Raw genomic sequence first — 25,093 nt, 5'->3', positions numbered from 1 at the left:
GGAGGCTGAGGCGGGCAGAGCACAAGGTTAGGAGTTTGACACCAGCCTGGCCAATATGGTGAAACTTCGTCTCCACTAAAAATACATAAAGTATCCAGGCATGGTGGCAGGCACCTGTAGTCCCAGCTACTCGGGAGGCTAAGGCAGGAGAATCGCTTGAACCTAGGAGGCGGAGGTTGCAGTGGACCGAGATTGAGCCACTGCACTCCAGCCTGAGCAACAGAGCGAGGCTCCACCTCAAAAAAAAAAAAAGGTAAAATAATCCAAGGCTTAATAACCTGCCCCCTATCCATCTCTCTCCATAATTCTAACCCAACAGATTTCCTGCTTCTCCAGGAAACACCCTCTTCATGTAACCTGCTGGTCAACTGGCTACTACACCCTGAGCAATCTCTATAGTCTCCAACCCACATGTTTCGGTAATCCTAACAAATCTAACTCTCACCCTTCATAGCACAACTGAAATGCCACCTCCTGCCCAAAACTGCTGGTCCCCTCTAGCAATGTCCTGCTGGGAGATTTCCAGCTCAGCATAGGTGCCTCTGATTGACACTGCTCTTACTTACGCTTTTGTTACCTTGTCGGTTTACTCATCCCACCCATTCTGGAATTCGTGCCCTAGATTTAGAGATTCAAATTCAGGGAAGGACAAAGGAGGAAAGGAGACAGACTGAAGTCACTGTCATGTAAATGCTATTTTTTGTTTCAATTTTTAGAACCAACCTAGAGTCAAATTACAAAGATTTAAATATAGTTACAGAAGACTATAAATATTAACAACTTTCACAATGTAAAATTAAAGGTACAGCTGACTGGCCTTGAGAAATAGAAGTAGGGAAGAGAGGGGAAAAGAAGAATTGGGGTGCTATTAACCACGTAGGAACTCAGGAGACACTGCTTCAAGTTGAGGGAACAAGAAATACCAGTTTTAGGTACATTATTTTTTTTTTTTTTTTTTTTTTTTTTTGAGACGGAGTCTCGCTCTGTCGCCCAGGCTGGAGTGCAGTGGCCGGATCTCAGCTCACTGAAAGCTCCGCCTCCCGGGTTTACGCCATTCTCTCGCCTCAGCCTCCCGAGTAGCTGGGACTACAGGCGCCCGCCATCTCGCCCGGCTAATTTTTTGTATTTTTTTTTAGTAGAGACGGGGTTTCACCGTGTTAGCCAGGATAGGATGGTCTCGATCTCCTGACCTCGTGATCCGCCTGTCTCGGCCTCCCAAAGTGCTGGGATTACAGGCTTGAGCCACCGCGCCCGGCCAGGTACATTATTTAAAGGTTAAAAAACAAAATATTAAATAGCAAAAATGCCAAGGACATGTAGAGAAGACAAAAAATGTGAGCTAACTAAATCTTGATCTTTCTTACTGGCAAGTCAATGAATAATGTCTTAAATTTAAGATGGGGATTATAGGAACCCACCACCACACCCAGCTAATTTTTTTGTATTTTTAGTAGAGACAGGGTTTCACCATGCTGGCCAGGCTTGTCTTGAACTCCTGACTTCAGGTGATGCATCTGCCTTGGCTTCCCAAAGTGCTAGAATTACAGGCATGATCCACCATGCCCAGCCTATTCCTTTTCATGATAAATTCTGTATTTTTTTTTATTTATTTTCAAGAGAGGATCTCACTCTGTCACCCAGGCTGGAGAGCAGTGGCGTGATCATAGCTCACTGTAACTTCAAACTCCCGGGCTCAAGTGATCCTCCTGCCTTACCTCCAGAGCAGCTGGGACTACAGGTGCATGCCACCACACCCAGCTTATTTTACTTTATTTATTTTATTATTTGTTTATTTATTGTGAGATGGAGTCTCGCTCTGTCACCAAGCTGGAGTGCAGCAGCGTGATCTTGGCTCACTGCAACCTCCAACTCCCTGGTTCAAGCGATTCTCCTGCCTCAGCCTCCAAAGTAACTGGGATTACAGGCACGTGCCACCACACCCAACTAATTTTTGTATTTTGGGTTTTGTTTGTTTGTTTGTTTGAGACAGAGTCTTGCTCTGTTGCCCAGGCTGGAGTGCAGTGGCATGATCTCGGCTCACTGCAACCTCCACCTCCCGGGTTCAAGCGATTCTCCTGCCTTAGCCTCCTGAGTAGCTGGGATTACAGGCGCCCACCACCACGCTCGGCTAATTTTTGTATTTTTAGTAAAGACAGGGATTCACCATGTTGGTCAGGCTGTTCTCGAACTCCTGACCTCATGATCTGCCTACCTCAGCTTCCCAAAGTGCTGGGATTACAGGTGTGAGCCACCACACCCAGCCTAATTTTTGTACTTTTAGTAAAGATGGGGTTTCACCATGTTGGCCAGGATGGTCTCAATCTCCTGACATTGTGATCCACCCACCTCGGACTCCCAAAGTGCTGGGATTACAGGCGTGAGCCACTGTGCCCGGCCTATTTTATTTTACACTGTTTCGTAGGGATGGGGTGGCACTATGTTATCTAGGCTAGTCTCAAACTCTTAGCCTCAAGCGATCCTCCTGCCTTGACTTCCCAAAGTGCTGGGATTACAGGCGCGAGCCACCATGCCCAACCAATATCTTATTTTGTATTATTTGAATACATTACTTTGTTAGAAATTTAAAAGAGAAAATATGGTAACAAAATAAAAGTTACTCTATACATATGGGTTTCCTGGGTTATTTATTTATTTATTTTTAAGATTTCAAGCCCCTTACTAAGGAATAACTTCCATTGTGGTGCTAGGATCCCTTAGTCTCACTGTCCATTTTAACATCCTTCATTCACATATTGACTACCTATGAGGAGCCAGAGACAGAGCAGTGAAAAAACTGACAAGGTCCTTGAGCTTCTGGAGCTTATATTTTAGTGGGGGGAGAGGAGATATAAAACAAATGAATAGGCTGGGTTCAGGGGCTCATGCCTGTAATCCCAGCTATTTGGGAGGCTGAGGCAGGAGAATTGCTTGAACTCAGAAGGCAGAGGCTGCAGTTAGCTAAGATCGCACAACTGCAATGCACTCCAGCTTGGGGGACACAGTGAGACTCTGATTAAAAAAAAAAAAAAAAAAAGGCTGGGCGTGGTGGCTCACGCCTGTAATCCCAGCACTTTGGGAGACCAAGATGGGCAGATCATGAGGTTGGGAGATCGAGATCATCCTGGCTAACACAGTGAAACCCCGTCTCTACTAAAAATACAAAAAAAAAAAAAAAATTAGCCAGGCCTGGTGGCAGGCGCCTGTAGTCCCAGTTACTCAGGAGGCTGAGGCAGGAGAATGGTGTGAACCCAGGAGGCGGAGCTTGCAGTGAGCGTAGATCATGCCACTGCACTCCTGCCTGGGCGACAGAGTGAGACTCTGTCACAAAAAAAGAATAAACAAGAACTTTCAAATGTTTGATAGATGCTATAGCAGTCTGATAAGGTCAATTAGGAAAGGAAATTCTGAATGAGACTTGAATGACAAGAAAAAAGCAGTCACAAAGATTTAAGGGACTATTATTTTGGGCAGAGTTGGAATAATTAGCGGCAGGAACAAGTTTGATGTGTTCAAGAAACAGAAAGCAGATCAGAGGAATGAGCAAGAAGTGACTGAGTACTGCTTGTGGAGTCAGGGACCCAAATCTAATTCTTCAGATCCCAAATTGGGTGTTTTTCTCTATATCCCAGTCGCATGGACAAATTGAGATCGAAGTTTCTGGAATAAAGCACCAGGCAGTTGGAAATGTCGTTTGGAGTTCAGGAAAACACGATAGTGGGCTGAATGGTGGTACCCAAAGATATCAGGTCCTAATCCCTGGAACCTATGCATGTTATTTTCTACAGTAAAGTTTTCACAGAGAATCTTGAGATAAAGCAGTTATCCTGGATTATTCAGGTGGTCCCCTACATGCCATCATAAGTATTCTTATAAGAGAGAGGCAGCCAGGCATAATAACTCATGACTGTAATCCCAGTACTTTGAGAGGTCAAAGTAGAATCTGATCACTTGAGGCCTGAAGCTCAAGACCAGCCTGGGGAATATAGCAAGATCCCCATCTCTACAAAAAATAAGAAAAAAAATTTTGGCCAGGCGCAGTGGCTCACGCCTGTAATCCCAGCACTTTGGGAGGTGGAGGCAGGCAGATCACGAGGTCAGGAGATTGAGACCATCCTGGCTAACATGGTGAAACCCCATCTCTACTAAAAATACAAAAACAAAATTAGCCAGGGATGGTGGCGGGCGCCTGTAGTCCCAACTACTCGGGAGGCTGAGGCGGGAGAATGGTGTGAACCTGGGAGGCGGAGCTTGCAGTGAGCCGAGATCACGCCACTGCACTCCAGCCCGGGAGACAAAGCAACACTCCGTTTCAAAAAAAAAAAAGAAAAAGAAAAAAGAAAAAAAATTTAAGAAAAGAGAGAAAGAAAAGGCAGAGGGAGATTATACATACAAAGAGAACAGAAGACAATGTGGTCACAGAGGCAGTGATTACAGTGATATGACCATAAGTTATGGAATGCCCAGAGCCACCAGATGCTGGAAGAGGCAGGGAAGGGTTCCCTATTAGAGGCTCCAAAGGGAGTGTGGCCCTGCTGACACCTTGATTTCATCTCAGTGATACTGATTTTGGACTTCTGACCCCTAGAACCATGAGAAGGTAAATATCTGTTGTTTTAAACCAACTTTGTGGTAATTTGGTCCTGCCGCAATAGGAAAGTAATACAGGCATTTCAGGCATGAACTATAGATTTGAGCATTATCAACATATAGCTATAGTAGCTGAAGCTCTGTGAGTGGTTGAGAGCATTCAAAAAGAAACTACAGTAACAGAACCAGGGCTAGAGACTGGAGTTCATAGTTGTTAAAGAGCTGACAGCTTCTGATTAAAGATGGAGTCAACAGATACATTTACCTCTGCTACTCCTTACCAAAATGAAACAGAATTTTCTTTCAACGTATAAATTCAAAACAACAGAGAAAATACAAAAGACATGATAATATAACACTTTGGAAGTATAATTTAGCCCTCTGTATTGTGCATTCTGCATCCATGGATTCAACCAACTGTGGACCAAAAATATTTTTTAAAACTTATAAAAAATAACAATATGGCTGGGCACAGTGGCTCACACCTGTAATCCCATCACTTTGGGAGGCCAAGATGGGCAGATCACCCGAGGTCAGCAGTTCAAGATCAGCCTGACCAACATGGAGAAACCCCGTCTCTACCAAAAATACAAAATTAACTGGGTGTGGTGGCGCATGCCTGTAATCCCAGCTATTCAGGAGGCTGCAGCAGGAGAGAATCACTTGAACCCAGAAGACAGAGGTTGTGGTGAGCCAAGATTATGCCATTGCACTCCAGCCTGGGCAACAAGAGCAAAACTGTCTCAAAAAAAAAACAGGCCGGGCGCGGTGGCTCAAGCCTGTAATCCCAGCACTTTGGGAGGCCGAGACGGGCGGATCATGAGGTCAGGAGATCGAGACCATCCTGGCTAATACGGTGAAACCCCGTCTCTACTAAAAAATACAAAAAACTAGCCGGGCGACGAGGTGGGCGCCTGTAGTCCCAGCTACTCGGGAGGCTGAGACAGGAGAATGGCGTGAACCCGGGAGGCGGAGCTTGCAGTGAGCTGAGATCCGGCCACTGCACTCCAGCCTGGGCGGCAGAGCAAGACTCTGTCTCAAAAAAAAAAAAAAAAAAAAAAAAAAACCAGCACTTTAGGAGGCCGAGGTGGGTGGATCACAAGGTCAGGAGATCGAGACCATCCTGGCTAACACAGTGAAACTCCGTTTCTACTAAAAATAGAAAAAAAATTAGCCAGGCGTGATGGCACATGCCTGTAGTCCCAGCTACTCAAGAGGCTGAGGTAGGAGAACGGCATGAACCCAGAAGGCGGAGGTTGCAGTGAGCCAAGATTGTGCCACTGCACCCCAGCCTGGGCAACAGTGCGAGACTCTGTCTCAAAAAAAAAAAAAAAAAAAAAAATACAACAATAAAAAAATATATAAAATGTAAGCCAGGCACGGTGGATCATGCTTGTAATCCCAACAGTTTGGGAAGCTGACGCAGGTGGATCACCTGAGGTCAGGAGTTCGAGACCAGCCTGGCCAACGTGGCAAAACCTTGTCTCTACAAAAGTACAAAATTAGCTGGGCATGGTGGCACACACCTGTAGTCCCAGCTACTTGGGAGGCTGAGGCAGGAGACTTGCTTGAGCCTGGGAGGTGGCAGTTGCAGTGTGCCAAAATCAAGCCACTGCTCTCCAGCCTGGGCAACAGCAAAACTCCGTCTCAAAAAAATTTTAAAATACAGCATGACAACTATTTACATTGCATTAATTTGTTTGTTTGTTTGTTTGTTGAGATGGAGTCTCACTCTGTGGCCCCAATCTGGAGTCCAGTGGCAAGATCTCAGATCACAGAAACCTCCAGGTCCCGGGCTCAGACAATTCTCCTTCCTCAGCCTCCTGAGTAACTGGGATTACAGGCATGTGCCATCATGCCCACCTAATTTTTGTATTTTTAGTAGAGACAGGGTTTCACCATGTTGGGCAGGCTGGTCTTGAACTCCTGATTTCAGGTGACTGGCCTGCCTCAGCCTCCCAAAGTGCTGGGATTACAGGTGCGAGCCACCGTGCCCCGTCTACATTGCATTGACATTGCATAGTCGACCCTCAGTATCTGTGGGGAATTGGTTCTAGGACCTCTGAAGATACCAAAACCAGGATGCTCAAGCTCCTTATATAAAATGGTATAGTATTTACATATAACATATGCACATCTTCCAGCATACTTTATTTATTTAATTTTATTTTTTGAGACAGAATTTCGCTCTGTTGCCCAGGCTGGAGTATAATGGTGCGATCTCTACTCATTGCAACCTCCACCTCCCAGGTTCAAGCAACTGTCCTATCTCAGCCTCCTGAGTAGCTGGGATTACAGGTGTGTGACACCACATCCAGCTAATTTTTTATATTTTCAGTAGAGACGGGGTTTCTACTACATGTTGGCCAGGCTGGTCTCAAACTCCCAACTTCAGGTGATCCACCCACTTCGGCCTCCTGAAGTACTGGGATTGTAGGCGTAAGCCACGGCACCCGGTCCTCCAGTACACTTTAAATCATCTCTAGATTATATATAATACCTAATACAATGCAAATGCTATATAAATAGTCATTATACTGTTTGGGTGTTCTTTTTTTTTTTTTTTTTTTTTGTGAGACACAGCCTTGCTCTGTCACCCAGGCCGGAGTGCAGTGGCACAATCTTGGCTTACTACAACCTCCACAGCAATTCTCGTGCCTCAGCTTCCTGAGTAGCTGGGTCTACAAGCATGTGCCACCATGCCCAGCTAAGTTTTTGTAGAGAAGGGATTTTACCACGTTGGCCAAGCTGGTCTTGAACTCCTGACTCAAGTGATCTGCCTGCCTTGACTTCTCAAAGTGTTGGGATTACAGGGATATGCCACTGTGCCTGACCGGGTTTCTTTTTTTTTTTTTTTTTCTTTTTCCTTTTGAGATAAGGTCTCACTCTGTCACCCAGGCTGGAGTGCAGTGGTGTGATCTCAGCTCACCTCAACCTCTGCTTCCCAGGTTCAAGCAATCCTCCCACCTCAGGCTTCGAGTAGCTGGAACTATAGGTGTGCACCACCATGCCTGGCTAATTTTTGGATTTTTAGTAGAGACAGGTTCTGTCATGTTGCCCAGGCTGGTCTTGAACTCCTGGGCTCAGGTGATCCAACCCATCTTGGCCTCCCAAAGTGCTGGGATTACAGGTGTGAGCCACCATGCCCAGTGTGTACTGTATTGTTTAGGGAATAATAACAAGAAAAAAAGTCTGTATGTGTTCAATACAGAGACAACCATCCATTCTTTAAAATTTTCAGCTGGGTGCGGTGACTCACGCCTGTAATCCCAGCACTTTGGGAGGTTGAGGCAGGTGAATCACCTGAGGTCACACATTCGAGACCAGCCTGGCCAACATGGTGAAACCCCGTCTCTAATAATAATACAAAAATTAGCCGGGCATGGTGGTGCACACCTGTAATCCCAGCTACTTGGGAGGCTGAGGCAGGAGAATCACTTGAACCCAGGAGGCACAGATTGTAGTGAGCTGAGATCGCACCATTACACTCCAGCCTAGGCAACAAGAGCAAAACTCCATCTCCAAAAAAAAAAATTCAATCCATGGTTGGGTGATTCCATGGATGTGGAATCCACAATTATGAATAGCCAACTATATTAGGTATTATAAGTAATCATCAGCTGCCCTGGCCTCGACAGGCCCTTAGGTACATGCAGGGATGGAAAGTTCAGCCTGCCTGGGTCTCTTACCTCAGAAAAGCAGAAGTGGCCTTCACGGCCTCAGCAGCCACCTCCAGCACAGGGCTGCTAACTGCTTCTTGGAGGGCACGGCCAGCATCTCTGCACATGGCCGAGTTTGTGAACAGCTTGATCTCCTCTGGCTGCCTGAGAAATGTTAGATGAGAAACGAGTAGGTGAACTCTTATCACTGACCCCACCAGGAATGAAAGCCCACTTTTACTTCTGTAGTCTGGCCCCTACAAGCCTCATGTTCTACCACTTTGCTCACCGGGTCAGGATTTCAGTGAAAAGCAGCAGGCCCTGCTTGTGCAGCTCTGTGTTGTTCATCTCCAGGCTTCCCTGCAGGCTCCTCACCACTGCCTCGATTCCTACCACAGGATGACATGACAGAGGCCAGGGATCAGTGCTCTCTTGTTCCTTCACTGCCCACCCAGGAGAGGTGACAGGCTCTGGACAGCATGTATCAGTTGGAGGCCACTCGTGGAGGGACCCTGGTAAGATTGAGCTAATGGGACCAGACTGTGAGATCTTTGAGGCTGGGCCCTCATCTGATTCATCTCCCCAACACCCAGTACAAGCCACAGCACAGTCCCTGACACTTGAGGTTTTCAGTGAACACCTACTGACCAAGACATATTTTCTCCACTTGGCATACTTCTGTTCCTCCTTGGAGAATCAGGTCAAAACTCCTCTAAAAAGCTTTCCCTGATCCACTAAGAGCTGTGAATCTCCCCTGTACCCCTACAGCTCCTGTGCTTCCCTGTAGCAGAGCTCTAATCAGCTCATAACGAAATTTCCCTTTGCATATCTCTCCCTTTTCTGAGGGCAAGGACCAATGTTATTTGTTATCTCTAAATCTCCAAGTCCCAGCCTGGTGCCCGGCTTATACTAGGAATATAAAATGAATGACTGAATGTGCCTACTCTAAAAATCTAGATGTGATATAATATGGGCTCACGCCTGTAATCCCAGCACTTTGGGAGGCTGAGGCAGGCAGATCACCTGAGATCAGGAGTTCGAGACCAGTCTGGTCAACATGGCGAAACCCCGTCTCTACTAAAAATACAAAAACATTAGCCAGGCATGGTGGCAGTCGCCTCTAATCCCAGCTACTCAGGAGGCTGAGGCAAGATAATTGCTTGAACCCGGGAGGCAGAGGTTGCCTCGAGCCGAGATTGCGCCATTGCACTCCAGCCTGGGCAACAGAACAGGACTCGGTCTCAAAAACAAAAAAAAGGCGCCCGGCGTAGTGGCTCATGCTTGTAATCCCAGCACTTTGGGAGGCCAAGGTAAGTGGATCACGAGGTCAGGAGTTCGAGACCAGCTTAGACAACATGGTAAAACCCCATCTCTATACTAAAGATACAAAAAATTTGCTGGGTGTGGTGGCACACGCCTGTAATCCCAGCTACTCAAGAGGCTGAGGCAAGAGAATTGCTTGAACCTGGGAGGCGGAGGTGGCAGTGAGTCGAGATCACGCCATTGCACTCCAGCCTGGGTGACAGGGTGAGACTCCATCTCAAAAAAAAAAAAAAAAAGTCCCAGACAAGGAAGGACAGTTTCAAGAAACTTTTAAAGAATAAATTAGCAAAACTTAGAGACTACCTGGATGGTTAGAAATCTGGGGCATGGGAAAGAACTAAATCTAAAGTTGAGTAACACTGTTTAGAGTTGTTGTTAACATGCAACAGGAATTCATCTAGTGGCTAAGAGAAGTGTCCTTCTCTTGCTGAAGTGTCTAAACATATATACTTCTGATAATCAGTGAACAGCAGAACATTTGGATATCAATACTTACATATGAAATCTGGTAATGAGTTTGGGCTGATGAAATGTCTAGACTCAGTGCTCCCCTCCAAGGTGGAGGCTTGCTGCTATCCAACTGCAAGCTGCTGTCTACCCAACCCAAAGCTAGTACAGGACCCTTACTACCAACCATACACCGTGTGGCACTTGGAAAAAAAGAGTGGCTCTTCTGCCAGGAGTGTCAAGCAGTTGTAGCTGGACCAGACGAGCATTTCACTGGAAGAAGAAAGATGCTCGAAGAGGAACTCTGACAAGGAAGAGGATGAGAAAACAATAAATGACAGTCATGTGATCACGATCCCTTAACTGATGCTAAGGCTTTGGATTTATTCAGCACCTTACTCTTACTACTTCATCTGTTCACATATCCTCTCCATGAGTCATTATCATCAATCCAGTAATAAACCTGGAAAGTGCCCTTGGTTATGGTTTAACCTCTTCTTTTTAACAGATGGGGAAACTGAGTCCCAGAGAAGAGGCACTATTAGTGGCGGAAGTAGGATTGGAACCTAAGTCTCCTAATTCTCAGAATGGGCAGTGGTGTGGATGAAGGGAAAAAGAGTTTTTAAGAGTCAGAGAGGCTTGACTTTTTATCCCATCTCTGCCACTGACTAGGCCTGCCAATTATTTCATTTTCTGATCCTCAATTTCCTTATCTATAAAATAGTGAAGATGAAGACCTAAATGTGGTAACATTTGCAATGTACCTCATAACAGCCCCTGGTCATAACAGTCCCTTGAAAAATACTGTTTCCTGCTGCCTGCCTGGTCCACAGGTCTTTCCACCACCCCACATTAGGGTTTTATTCATAGGTGACCAAATAAATGACAAAAAGCAGTAACAAATTGCTCAAGGTCATACAAGAAATCTGCAGCAATAGGATTCAGACGTTATGAGACATAGTTCATAGGGTCCGTCATACACAATTGAACCTGTCACCACCCCATCCTTCTAATACAGGGAGGAGAAGGTTAGAAGCATTCCCCTACCTGGGATGTCAGCATGGATGAAGGCCGGGGCATGCTTTGCTGGGGAGTGGACAAGCACCGCAATTATACAGTGAGCACTGGCCACTTGCAGGGTTTCATCTCTAGAGAGGAGAAGCTGGAGAAACAGGCAGCAAAAAGTAACCCAGTCACACCACCAACAAGACCAGAAAAACTGGCCTAGATGCCTCAGGGCAATAGCCTAATTCATTTCTGATCCTTCCTGTCCTACATGGCACCAGGCACAAGGATGGGGCTCAGGAGAGCCATTACGGATTATGGGAAGGGGTCTCTGTGAACAGCAGCAGGTGAGAAAAATAAGGAAAGAACACAATGTAAAATCCACCAGGGGCACTCAAAGAACCCTGTAACTGTCATCACCAATGAGTGCTCAAGCCTTCATTAACAAAAGTACTTTCAAAGTCCTCATCTGGTTTATTTATTTATGAAACAGGTCTCACTCTGTTGCCCAGGCTGGAGTGCAGCGGCAAGATCATGGCTCATGGCTCACTGTAACCTCTGCCTCCAAGGCTCCAGCGATCTTCTCATCTCAGCCTTCTGAGTAGCGGGGACTACAGGCACATGCTACCATGCCTGGTACCTTTTTTTTTTTTTTTTTTGAGACAGAGTCTCGCTCTGTCGCCCAGGCTGGAGTGCAGTGGCATGATCTTGGCTCAATACAACCTCCGCCTCCCTGGGTTCAAGCGATTCTTCCGCCTCTGCCTCCTGAGTAGCTGGGACTACAGGCGTGCACCACCACACTCAGCTAATTTTTGTATTTGTAGTAGAAACAGGGTTTCACCACATTGGCCAGGCTGGTCTCAAACTCCTGACCTCGTGATCCGCTTGCCTTCGCCTCCCAAAGTGCTAGGATTACAGGCATGAGCCACTGCGCCTTGCCTTGTTTTTTTTTTTTTTTTTTGACACGGGGTCTCACTTTGTCACCCAGGCTGTAGTGCAGCCATATGAACATGACTCACTGCAGCCTCAACCTCCCCAGTGTAAGCAATCCTCCTGCCTCAGCCCCTCAAGTAGCTGGGATCACAGGCATACACCCCGACCCTGGCTAATTTTTAATTTTTATTTTTATTTTTGTAGAGACAGAGTTTCACCATGTTGCTCAGACTGGTCTCAAATTCCTGAGTTTAAGCAGTCCACTTGCCTTGGCCTCCCTGAGTGCTAGGATTACAGGCATGAGCCACCATGCTCAGCTCCAGCTCATTTTAAATTTTTTTATAGAGACAAGGTCTCAGTATATGGCCCAGGTTGGACTTGAACTCCTGGGCTCAAGTGATCCTCCCACCTTGGCCTCCCTAAGTGCTAGGATTACAGGCATGAGCCACTGTGCCCAGCTCTCCCTCATCTGGCTTTGATGTTTACAACAATTCTGTGACATAACAAGGAAAGGTTCTACTATAAACCTCAATTTACTGAGTGCACAGAAAAGATTTAACACAGTAGGCCTGAGGCTATTATACTTAGAAAACCCTGTCTGCAAGGCTGGCTCTTGGCTGGGTTTGGGAACTTGGATTTCAGGAGGGTTCCTACCAGAACTGAGAGAGTGGCTCATTGTGACTAAACTATTTGTACCATGAACAGTTGAACTTTGAACAACGCAGGCTTGAACTGTGTGGTTCTACTTATATGCGGCCTTTTTTCAACTGAACGCTGATGGAAAATGCAGTATTCACTAGATGTGAAACTGGCATATGCAGAAAGCCAGCTTACTGGGGTTTGCCAGGGCTGACTGTAGGACATGAGCATATGTGGGTCTGGGTATATGCTGGCAGTCCTGCAACCAATCTCCCGTATATACGAGGGACAACTGTAGTTTCTGCTGAACATCTGTTTTCCTTCTGGGAGTCTGGAATTTTGGTATATGCTCAGCAGAGGGTACCTACATGAACAGCCAGTCCCCCATAAAAACCTGGGGTGCTAAGACTCTGATGAGCTTCTTCAGTAGGTAAGGTTTCACATGTCACGGTTCATTCCTGGGGAAATTAAGAAGTGCATCCCATGTGACCCCACCGGGAGAGGACTCTGGAAGCTTGTGCTGGTTCCACCACACTTTGCCCCATGAACCTTTCCTTTTGCTGATATTGCTCTCCTTGCACTGCTGTAAATCGTAGCTATGAATATGACTAGATGTTGAGTCCAATGAGTCCTCCTAGCAAATCATCAAACCTGGAGGTAGTCTTGGGGAACTTTAGCAAGGTTAGATTACTTACTCTAGGCTACACAGCTGATAAGTGGCAAAGCTAAGGTGCAAACTCAGGTCAGTCAAGTCCAAATCTAGGAGTCTTCCCACAACTGTGATGCCTCCCCCATCAGAATTTTTAGATCAGGCATATTTGCTACTCTAAACATCTCAGTGAATTTCCATTGCACTCTGAATAATATCCAAACTCCTATTGGTCACCATAGCTATTAGGGATGTCTCTAACACTTTCAGAAATCAAAAAGCATTAACTGCAACCACAGATTTTAAGTATCATAGAAGCTGATTTGGGGGGAGAATAGTGCCAAACAAAATATACATCACCAGAAGAATGGAGGGCGTGCCTGGTTTTACAGCTTTTAAGAAAAAGGACCAAGTAGACATGAGACTACTCATGTCTGGCAAAGAGACATCTGAGGACTGCAAGCTTAACCCCATCTCAGCCATATTGGACTTGCAAGTGGACATATAAACAGACTCCCTGTTTGTCAGGAAAAGAAAAAAAAAAAGCCAGATTTTCTGATAGTATATAAAGGAGTTTAGAAAGTAATATTTATCTTGTTCCCTTTTATAAAAGAAATGACATACTGTATTTTATTTTAAGATGCTAGTGATGTAAGGCGAGCCATTATTTTATGTACCACTAAGAAAGAAAAAGTGCTACCAATTAAACTATGATGCACCGTTGATGGTAAAATGTCTCCCAATTTCAGAGCTGTTAAATGTGAAAAGAGTGTATCTCAGAATCAAAGACATATGATATGTATCCATTAAAACAATGATTCTTGGTTTAAAATATTCTTTTTTTGAAGTTTAATTGGTTAAATTTCATTACACTTCAATTTTGTGACTTGATAACACATTTTTAGGTTTCCCTGTTGTTGTTTATGTACCTATGTTTAAAAATGGCAAGAGTAACTGCCTTTAAGTTAGTTATTACAGCTTAAAACTGCACTAAAACTTATGGAATACATGCATGATTCCTAAATCAGAAAGCTGATCCTAGCTCATTATACTTGATGACTGACATTTAAACTCTGAAATGGACTAAACTATTTTCTTTAGAAGTCAGTTCTTTTCTTTTCTTGCTTTTGTCTCAGGACAAACTTTTTCTTGCTATATTCTCCTGCCTCAGCCTCCCGAATAGCTGGGATTACAGGCACATGCCACCATGCCCAGCTAATTTTTGTATTTTTAGTAGAGACAGAGTTTCACCATGTTGGCCAGGCTGGTCTTGTACTACTGACCTCATGATCCACCCGTCTCGGCCTCCCAAAGTGCTGGGATTACAGGCATGAGCCACTGCACCCAGCCTCCCTTCTCACTTCTAACCAGAGCTCCTTCTCCTCTTCCTTGCTGCAGAAAGAGCCCCAGAGTTTGGGCAATGAACCCCTGCTATCACATGAGGGTTTGCAGCTCTGCGAGTCCCTGTGCTGAGCACTGGGGAAAGATGCCAGACTCAGGTTTTGCCCTGAAGGAGCTCCCAGCCAGTCAACCACAATACGGTATAAGGTAAGCACTGTGACAGTGGGTCACATTCTGCCTAAAGGAGCCAGGGTGACAGGGAGCCCTATAGGCTTGAAGGCTGACTCAGATTAGCAGATAAAGAGAGGAGAAAGGCCCTATAGACAGAGGAAGAACACAGGCACTGAGACAGGATTACCTAGCATATGCAGGACCACGGAAAGACTGCATGTGGCTGGAGCACTTGGTTATGGGGTAGAAGAGACAGGAAAGTAAGGCTGAAGGATCCAGATAAAGAGGGTTCTCAGTACCAAGCTCAGAAGCTGATCCCTAAAGCAACTGAGGTGACTTTGTTTCTATTGCTATAAGTATTCTCCATTTTCAGGCAGCCCAGATGTGAAGGGGAAGTACAGAGGTAAGAATTTACGGCCGGGCATGGGGGCTCATGCCTGTAATCCCAGCATTTTGGGAGGCCAAGGCAGGCAGATCACAAGGTCAGGAGTTCGAGACCAGCCTGGCCAGCATGGTGAAGCCCTGTCTCTTCCAAAAATGCAAAAAATTAGCCGGGCACGGTGGCTTGGCGCCTGTAATCCCAACTACTCAGGAGGCTGAGGCAGGAGAATTGCTTGAGCCTGGGAGGCAGAGGTTGTAGTGAGCCGAGATCACGCCACTGCACACCAGACTGGGCCTGGGCGACAGAGCGAGACTCCATCTCAAAAAAAAAAAAAAAGAATTTACAACTGAGGCTGGGTGCAGTGGCTCATACCTGTAATCCCAGAACTTTGGAGGCCAAGGTGGGAGGATCACTTGAGCCCAGGAGTTGAGACCAGCCCAGGCAACACAGAAAGATCCTGTCTCTACAAAATATTAAAAATTAGCCACGCCTCATGGCTGAACACCTGTAGTCTCAGCTACTCAGGAAGCTGAGACAAGAGGATCGCTTGAGCCCAGGAGGCTGAGGCTGCAGTGAGCTGTGACTGTGCCACTACATTCCAGCCTGAGTGGATAGAGCAAGACCTCGACACTTAAAAAAATAATAATTTACAAATGAAAGGAAACCTACTTTCTATCACCCAGGGTGGAGTGTAGTGGCATGATCGTGGCTCACTGCAACCTCCGCCTCCTGGGTTCGAGCAATCCTCCCACCTCAGCCTCCTGAGTAGCTGGGATTACAGGTGCACACCACCATGCCCAGCTAATTTTTTTTTTTTTTTTTTTTTTTTTTGAGACGGAGTCTTGCTTTGTCACCAGGCTGGAGTGCAGTGGCGTGGTCTTGGCTCACTGCAACCTCCACCTCCCAGGTTCAGGGGATTCTCCTGCCTCAGTCTCCCAAGTAGCTGGGACTACAGGCGCGTGCCACCATGCCCAGCTAATTTTTGTATTTTTAGCAGAGACGGGGGTTTCACTATGTGGGCCAGGATGGTCTCGATCTCTTGACCTTGTGATCCACCAGCCTCGGCCTCCCAAAGTGCTGGGATTACAGGCGTGAGCCACCATGCCCAAGTTTTTTGTATTTTTTTATAGAGACAGGGTTTTGCCACGTTGCCCAAGCTGGTCTTGCACTCCTGGGCTCAAGCAATCCACCGACCTAGGCCTCCCAAAGTGCTGGGACTACAGACATGAGCCACCGCCCCCAGCCAGTATATTTTTTTGCCCAGTAAGAAAACACTTGGAAATCTGAGATAGAAGTGGTAGACGAAGACGAGGCCCAAGAAGCACTTGGGTCCCCTTGTTATTGAACCTAGAGACCAAGAATCACAAGACAATTACCTTTTTGAGCACCAAAGGCAGTGAAGTATCTCCTGACGACCCTTCGATATTCTTAGCACTTTCTCCCAGTCCATCCTTATTCATGATCATGGACACAAAGAGATCATACTTTAACAGCTGCCTCAGTAAACCTAGGAAACAAAGGGATTGGGAAGTAAGGAGAGAGGAACACAGGCACCAGAGTCCTCCCAATATAGCCCTTCAAACATCCCAAGAGAAACTTCTTCATGCCTCCATAAATATGAAGAATGGTTAGAATCCTTAAGCACCAATTTGCTTGTTGCACCCAGCTCTCTTCCATACAGATCTAGTGAGAGCCCACTAAGTGCTAGGCCTAAGGGTCTAGGGATTCAAAAGTAAGCAAGATAAACATAGCCCGACTGCTCCACTCAACTAAAAGTTTCATGAGGGCAGTAATAACGTGAGTTTTTTCACCATAACATCACCTGGCACAGTTCCTGACACACAGCAGGAACTCAATAAACATTTTTTGACTAACAAAGGGAGCATACACTCCTGCAGGAGAAACAAACACAAAAACAAGTCAGACAAGGCCAGGCATGGTGGCTCACACCTGTAATCCCAGCACCCACAAATCCCGAGGTGGGTGTATCACTTGAGGTCAGGAGTTCAAGACCAGCCTGGCCAACATGGTGAAACCCCCTCTCTAGTAAAAAAAATACAAAAAGTAGGGGTATGGTGGCATGCGCCTGTAGTTCCAACTACTCAGGAGGCTGAGGCAGGAGAATCACTTGAACCCAGCAGGCACAGGTTGCAGTGAACTGAGATCGCGTCACTGCACTCCACTCTGGATGACAGAGTGAAACTCTGTCTCAAAAAAAAAAAAAAAAAAAAAAGTCAGACAAATGACCCTTATAATTGTGACAAATGATATAAATGAGAAGTACCCAAATACATGAAAATGTATATGAGGATTTTATATACATAGAATCCCCTAGTGTGGGGGATCAGTAAAGCCTTCCAGCAGCAAGTACCATTTAAGCTGAACCTGAAAGATAAGTAGGTAAAACTAGGTGAAGTGAGGAGAAGTATTCCAGGTACAGAGAACAACATTCTAGAAAGTGAAAGAAAGCCAGAATGGTTGGGGGTAAAAAAAAGTCCAGAAATTATGTCTGAGAAGTAGTCACAAAAGACCACATAAGCTATGTTAAGGATTCTGGTACTTATGCTGGGATTCATGGTAAGTCACTAAAGTGTTCCAAATAATACATACTTTAACAAGTAAAGAAATGCTTGTCAGAATATTAAATATTAAAATTAAATAATGTGGAAAAAAGCCCAGAGGACCATGGGAAATCAAATGAAGCATCTAATCCAGCCTGGGGGCCCAGGGAAGCCTTCTGTAAGAAGATATTTGAACCAAATCTTGAAGGATGAGAGAAGTTGGATGCGAGCCAACTTCTGGGCAGAGGAGTATATAAAGGCAGGAGAGCATGGTGTGTTCCTGGAGATGCATTTGGTTCAGTAAGGCTGAGTTAGGGTGGGGACAGATAGAGAAGTGAGAGATGAGGCTTGAGAGGTTAATAAGGATTAGACCATAAACAGCTTATGAGCATAGTGGGACCCCATCTCTACATACACATAAAAAATTAAAATGCCTGGCAAGGTGGCGTGCCCCTGTAATACCAGCTACTTGGGAGATTAAGGTGGGAGGATCACTTGAGGCCAGGAGTTCGAGGCTGCAGTGAGCTATGAACATGCTACTGTACTTCAGCCTGGGCAACAGAACAAAGTCCCATCTTTAAAAATAAGTAAATTAAATAAAATAAGAACTTATGAGGATCTTGGGTTGTAAAGTAAGTGAATAAAATGATATAAGACAGAATATAAGACCCATAGCGCTTCAAGGGTCCAAAGGGTGTGACTATACCCCTGGCTAAGGGGAGAGGGTGGGAAGGCAAGGCTCCAGAGAAGAGGTGGCCTTTAAAGTGTTGTCTGAAAGGAGAGAAAGTTAGCACTCCCCTAGACCAGGATAAAAGAGGCCCTCGGGTCTGACAGACGAGCATAGGGTGAATTTTTTATTATTTAAAAAAAAAAAAGAGGCTGGGCGCGGTGGCTTATGCCTGTAATACAAAAATTAGCTGGGCATGGTGGCACACGCCTGTAGTCCCAGCTACTCGGGAGGCCGTGGCAGAAGAATCACTTGAATCTGGGAGGCAGAGGTTGCAGTGAGCTGAGATCGTGCTACTGCATTCCAGCCTGGTGACAGAGCGAGGCTCCATCTCAGAAAAAAAAAAGAGGTAGCATTTAAAAACGGGAATTCTGGCTGGGTGTGGTGGCTCATGCCTGTAATCCCAGCACTTTAGAAGTCCAAGGCACGTGGATCTCTTGAGCCCAGCAGTTCGAGACCAGCCTGGGCAATATAATAAGATCCAGACTTTACAAAAAAAAATTTTTTTTTTTTTTTTTGAGACGGAGTCTCGCTCTGTTGCCCAGGCTGGAGTGCAGTGGCCGGATCTCAGCTCACTGCAAGCTCCGCCTCCCGGGTTTACGCCATTCTCCTGCCTCAGCCTCCCGAGTAGCTGGGACTACAGGCGCCCGCCACCTCGCCCAGCTAGTTTTTTTTTTTTTTTTTTGTATCTTTTAGTAGAGACGGGGTTTCACCGTGTTAGCCAGGATGGTCTCGATCTCCTGACCTCGTGATCCGCCCGTCTCGGCCTCCCAAAGTGCTGGGATTACAGGCTTGAGCCACCGCGCCCGGCCTACAAAAAATTTTTTTAATTAGCCAGGCATGGGCTGGGTGCGGTGGCTCACACCTGTAATCCCAGCACTTTGGGAGGCCAAGGCGGGCGAATCACGAGGTCAGGAGATGGGAGACTGTTCTGGCTAACATGGTGAAACCCCGCCTCTTCTAAAAATACAAAAAATTAGCCGGGTGTGGTGGCAGGCGCCTGTAGTCCTAGCTACTCAGGAGGCTGAGGCAGGAGAATCATTTGAACCTGGGAGGCGCAGGTTGCAGTGAGCCGAGATTGCACCATTGCACTCCAGCCTAGGCGACAGAGCAAGACTGCGTCTCAAAAAAAAAAAAAAAAAAAAAAAAAAAAAATGGGTGTGGTGGCTAATGTGCCACCGGTGGCTAATGGTGGCTCCCAGCTCGGTGGCTAAGGCAGTGGCTCCCAGCACTTTGGGAGGCCAAGGCGGGCATATCCTGGGGAGGCCGAGGCGGGTGGATCAAGAGGTCAGTAGATCGAGACCATCCTAGCTAACACGGCAAAACCTCATCTCTACTAAAAATAAAAAAATAAAAATAAATAAAAAAAAAAAGCAGGTGTGGTGGCAGGCACCTGTAGTCCCAGTTACTCTGGAGACTGAGGCAGGAGAATGGCGTGAACCCGGGAGGCGGAGCTTGCAGTGAGCCGAGATCGCACCACTGCACTCCAGCCTGGGTGACAGAGCTGGAGTCAAAAAAAAAAAAAAAAAAAAAAATTAGCCAGGCATGGTAGTACAGGTTTGTGGTCCCAACTACTCAGTAGGCTGAGGTGGGAAGATCATTTAAGCCCTGGAGGTCAAGGATGCAGTGAGCTGTGATCCCACCACTGCACTCCAGCCTGGGTGACAGAAAAAGACCCCGTCTCAAAATAAATAAGTAAATAAAAATTTTTCAAAATAAAAGTGGGAATTTCCAGTATTACCAGTTGAGATTTCCCTCTACTATGGTCAGGTGAGCTGTAGGACTGCCCAGGGCCTCACCTTACGGCCTGTACTTGCACCCTTTTGTTCTATATGCATTAACTCTAATACTGCCCTGCTGCAAGTTACCGCAGATACAGGCTGCTTCATACCTTGTGCTCTGGTCCATGCTCCTGCCTTCCACCTTTCCCCACAATTTAGGACTCAGTCCAGGCATCCTTTCCTTTAGGAAGCTTCTCCTGTCCCCTGCTCCCATCCTCTTCTGTGCACCTCCAAGACAGCACTCATCACACTAGACTCTAGTTGTCCATGTGTGTCTTCTACGCTGGCCTTTGAGCTCCCCCAAGATAAAGCTTGAATTTGATCATCTCTGTGACCTCAGAGCCCAGCACAAGGCCTGGTATAGAATGAATGCTCACTATGTATGACTAGATTATTCATAACAGCTTCTGATCCAAATTTTGAAAAGAAGCTGTTGTCACGCATAGACTGTGCTTTTCTCTACAGCTTCTACCTGAGAACAGGCCCTCACCCAGGCACCAATCACAGTGCCCATGTGTTCTGTTCAAAATAAGAAATCTGCCTGCTCAGAACAGTTGAGAGACCTTATGTATTTATGCAAAAAAATAGGAGAGCATGCTAAAAGTGTATGTTGGGGCTTCTAAAGAGCCTCAAGTAACAAGCAGGGAAACCTAGTGCCATGGTTTGAATATGTTCCCCAAAGTTCATGTGTTGGAAACTTAATCCCCAATGCAGCAGTATTGGTAGCTGGGGCCTATGGATGGTGTTTGGGTCATGAGTTTGGGGTTTGGGTTTGGACCCTCATGAATGAATTAATGCCATCACCATGGGAGTGGGTTTGTTATCATGAGAGTGGGCTCCTCATAAAAGGACAAGTTCAGGCCAGGTGCAGTGCCTTGCGCCTGTAATCCCGGCACTTGGGGAAGGCGAGGTGGGCAGATCACCTGAGGTCAGGAGTTCGAGACCAGCCTACCCAACATGGTGAAACCCCATTTCCACTAAAAATACAAAAATAGGCCGGATGTGGTGGTGGGCACCTGTAATCCTAGCTACTCAGGAGGCTGAGGAAGAAGACTCACTTGAACCCGGGAGGCAGAGGTTGCAGTGAGCTGAGAACGCACCACTGGACTCAAGCTGGACAACAGAGCAAGGCTCTGTCTCAAAAAAAAAAAAAAAAGGAAAAAAGAAAAAAAGGGACAAGTTCAGTTACCTCTAGCTTTTTCTCTTGCCCTCTCTTTGCCCTTCCACCATGGGATGACAGAGCAAGAGGGGATTCACCAAATGCCAGCCTCTTGATCTTGGACTTCCTAGGCTCCAGAACTGCACACCAATAAATTTTTGAACCAATAAGTTTTTCATTATAAATTATCTAGTCTGTGGTATCCTGTTACAGCAGCATAAAATGCACTAAGACACGTGTGCTTTACCCTGGAGGCCAGAGGGAACCATGGAAGAATTTCTGACTTAAGAAAGTGACAGGATGTGAGCTGTACAATGTAAAGATTAACTTGCCAGCAAATACAGGATGCACCAGGGCAGACAGTAAAGGCAGAAAAAATTGCTGTCCCACTTTCCTACCTATTTTCCTCCAAAGGCAACATTCTTAAGATGTCATACCAACTCTAGGTATCTTTCACACAGTGTGCCTCTTATCTCTCAAACCTTGTGGCTTCAACCTTTTGCAAAACATCTAACTCCCCCACTACTAGAGAACCCAATATCTCAAGTCTTCCAGCAAAATGTCAAAAACGTATTCTCCCTTTTTTCTCCAGCCTCATGTCTTACCCAAGCAGTTAATCTGCAGCTCCTTTGTCTGGGCACCATCCAGGATGGAAAGGAAGAGGGGAAAAAGCTTCTCCCGGAAGTGTCCTGAAAGCATCTCAGCTGCCACTGGTGAGGAGTATAGCTTCCCATAAAGGTAACAGACAGAAGCTTGTATGCCCTCACTGGGGTATACTAAGCCTCTCAACAGTTGCTCCATCAGGTTGCCTGTCCAGAAAACAACCAAGGAGCCAGGGGAAATTTCACAATGTCAACTGCTACATGAAACTTCAATCTATTATTCCTAATGGGGTAGTAATGGTAAGTCCCTATAATCCCCCACAATAAATGCTTTCTGCATACTGAATCTAAAGGGAAAACCAACTGGGCACAGTGGTTCACACCTGTAATCCCAGCACTTGGGAAGGCCAAGGCAGAAGGATCAGCTGAGTTCAGGAGTTCGAAACCAGCCTGGTCAACAAGGCAAGACCCTGCATCTACTAAAAATACAAAAATTAGCCGGGCATGCTAGCAGGCGCCTGTAACCCCAGCTACTTGGGAAGCTGAGGCAGGAGAATCACTGGAACCCACTGAGGCAGAGGTGGCAGTGAGCCAAGATCACACCACCGCACTCCAGCCTGGGCAACAGAGCGAGACTCCATTTCAAAAAAAAAAGAAACAAAGCCAGGTGTGGTAGCTCATTCCTATAATCTCAGCACTTTGGGAGGCCAAGGTGGGAGGACCGCTTGAGGCCAGCAGTTTGAGACCAACCTGCTCTACATAGTGAGACCTGGTCTCTAAAAAATAATAACGATTAGGCTGGGCACAGTGCCTCATGGCTATAACCCCACCACTTTGGGAGGCCGAGGTGGGCAGATCACTTGAAGTCAGGAGTTTGAGACCAGTCTGGCCAACATGGCGAAACCCCATCTCTACTACAAATACAAACATTAACCTGGCATGGTGGTGGACACCTATAATCCCAGCTACTTGGGAGGCTGAAGCAGGAAAATCACTTGAACCTGGGAAGGCAGAGGTTACAGTGAGCCAAGATCATGCCACCACACTCTAGCCTGGGCAACAGACTCTGTCTCAAAAAATAATAATTATTATTATTATTAATTTTTTTTTTTTTTTTTTTTTTTTTTTTTTTTTGAGACGGAGTCTCGCTCTGTCGCCCGTGCTGGAGTGCAGTGGCCGGATCTCAGCTCACTGCAAGCTCCACCTCCCGGGTTTACGCCATTCTCCTGCCTCAGCCTCCCGAGTAGCTGGGACTACAGGCGCCCGCCACCTCGCCCGGCTAGTTTTTTGTATTTTTTAGTAGAGACGGGGTTTCACCGTGTTAGCCAGGATGGTCTCGATCTCCTGACCTTGTGATCCGCCCGTCTCGGCCTCCCAAAGTGCTGGGATTACAGGCTTGAGCCACCGCGCCCGGCCTTATTAATTTTTTTAAAAAGGGGAAACCAACTTAAAGAAGTTATTTACCCTTTGATAAATCCTCTGTGAGGTATTTATTTGCATTTCACTGATATAAAAAAGTGCTTCTATATTCCAGAATTCCTCTTTCCATCCAAAACGAAGGTTCATAGTAGGTACTTAATTAATGTGTGTTAAAGAATGAACGGAGCCGGGCGTGGTGGCTCACAGCTATAATCCCAGCACTTTGGAAGGCCGAGGCGGGCGAATCACGAGGTCAGGAGATTGAGACCATCCTGGCTAACACGGTGAAACCCCGTCTCTACTAAAAATACAAAAAATTAGCCAGGCGTGGTGGCAGGCACCTGTAGTCCCAGCTACTCAGGAGGCTGAGACAGAAGAATGGAGTGAACCCGGGAGGTGGAGCTTGCAGTGAGCCGAGATCACACCACTGCACTCCAGCCTGGGTGACAGAGAGAGACTCGTCTCAGAAAAAAAAAAGAATGAATGGAAGGCCGGGTGCGGTGGCTCATACCTGTAATCCCAGCACTTTGGGAGGTTGTGGCTGGTGGATCACCTGAGGTCGGGAGATCGAGACCAGCCTAACCAACATGGAGAAACCCTGTCTCTACTAAAAATACAAAATTAGCCCGGCGTGGTGGCACATGCCTGTAATCCCAGCTACTCGGGAGGCTGAGGCAGGAGAATCGCTTGAACCCAGGAGGTAGAGGTTGCAGTGAGTCGAGATCGCACCATTGCACTCCAGCCTGGGCAACAAAAGCGAGACTCCGTCTCAAAAAAAAAGAGAATGAATGGAAATAGTCCAAGAATAGAGTCAAGAAAATGACCTTTTTCAAATTGACCAACATACAGTACATTTTGCAGATGGGGAAACTGAAGACTAGAGCAGGAAAGTAATGACTTCCCAGGTGTACAGAGTAAATGGGGTACCCAGATGGCAGTATGATAAAAGCAGGTAAAAGGGTAGTGGCAGCTCCTCCCACAGGTCACTCACCGTGCTCCATTACAAGCTCATCTGCCAAAGCAGGGATGGCATCCACCAACTTGCCAAGAAGGGTCAGGGTGGCCAGGCTGCCTCGCATGGAGGGCATGTTACACAGCTACAGAAAGTGAATATGCTCCATTCTGTCAATCAGGATCAGGACAGATCTTCCACCAAAACTCATCTTGCCCTACCCACACCAATGCCTGTATTGCATGTATCTCTCACCACAGTCAGCAATTAGCTTTTTTAGCTTAGTGTCCAACTTCCCCATTGGACTGGGAACTCCCGGAGGAAAGGAACTGAGTCCTCTCAGAGTCCTCAGTACCTAGCTCAGTGTATGTTTGTTAAACTGAATTAACATTTGCATAGTTTGCCCCATAGAACCAGAAGTTGGAGGACAAAAGTTTGAAATGTCATAAAGACAGAACACTGACTCAACGTAAAAAAAAAAAAAATTGTTATTATAGTTATTATAGCTACTATTACTAAACATTCTCTGTATACTAGGCACTATGCTTCATGCTTTACAGGGAGAGTCAATAGTCCATATTTTACCTTTTCTATTGACTAGCTAGTCATACCACTTTTAGTAATATTCTTAACTCTGGTGGGAAATAATAATAGTAACAGCTTTATAGGGTTGTTGATAGGGCTGAATGAGATACTACATATAAACCACTTAATACAATGCCTAGCCTATAGAAAGTGCTCAATAAATGTTAAGTG

At 46.2% G+C, this 25,093-nt stretch overlaps 1 protein-coding gene and 1 pseudogene across 1 annotated transcript in view; one reads left to right on the top strand and one right to left on the bottom strand.

Moving 5' to 3' along the window:
• MEI1 (meiotic double-stranded break formation protein 1) overlaps nt 1-25,093 on the bottom strand; it is a 105,103-nt gene that overhangs the window by 61,431 nt on the left and 18,579 nt on the right. The window contains exons 5-11 of the mRNA XM_010374967.2: nt 24,377-24,482; nt 21,970-22,173; nt 16,513-16,643; nt 11,064-11,178; nt 10,204-10,320; nt 8,536-8,635; nt 8,277-8,411 (exon numbers count right to left, since the gene is read on the bottom strand). Coding sequence (XP_010373269.2) covers nt 8,277-8,411; nt 8,536-8,635; nt 10,204-10,320; nt 11,064-11,178; nt 16,513-16,643; nt 21,970-22,173; nt 24,377-24,482 — 908 coding nt within the window. The remainder of the gene's footprint in view (nt 1-8,276; nt 8,412-8,535; nt 8,636-10,203; nt 10,321-11,063; nt 11,179-16,512; nt 16,644-21,969; nt 22,174-24,376; nt 24,483-25,093) is intronic.
• On the top strand, nt 18,462-18,555 carry LOC115893077 (annotated as a pseudogene).

The sequence above is a fragment of the Rhinopithecus roxellana genome, chromosome 13 (genome assembly GCF_007565055.1).
Source record: "Rhinopithecus roxellana isolate Shanxi Qingling chromosome 13, ASM756505v1, whole genome shotgun sequence".
Classification (NCBI taxonomy): domain Eukaryota; kingdom Metazoa; phylum Chordata; class Mammalia; order Primates; family Cercopithecidae; genus Rhinopithecus; species Rhinopithecus roxellana.
The sequence above is the reverse complement of the archived record's forward strand: the minus strand, read 5'-3'. Positions and strand labels throughout refer to the sequence as shown.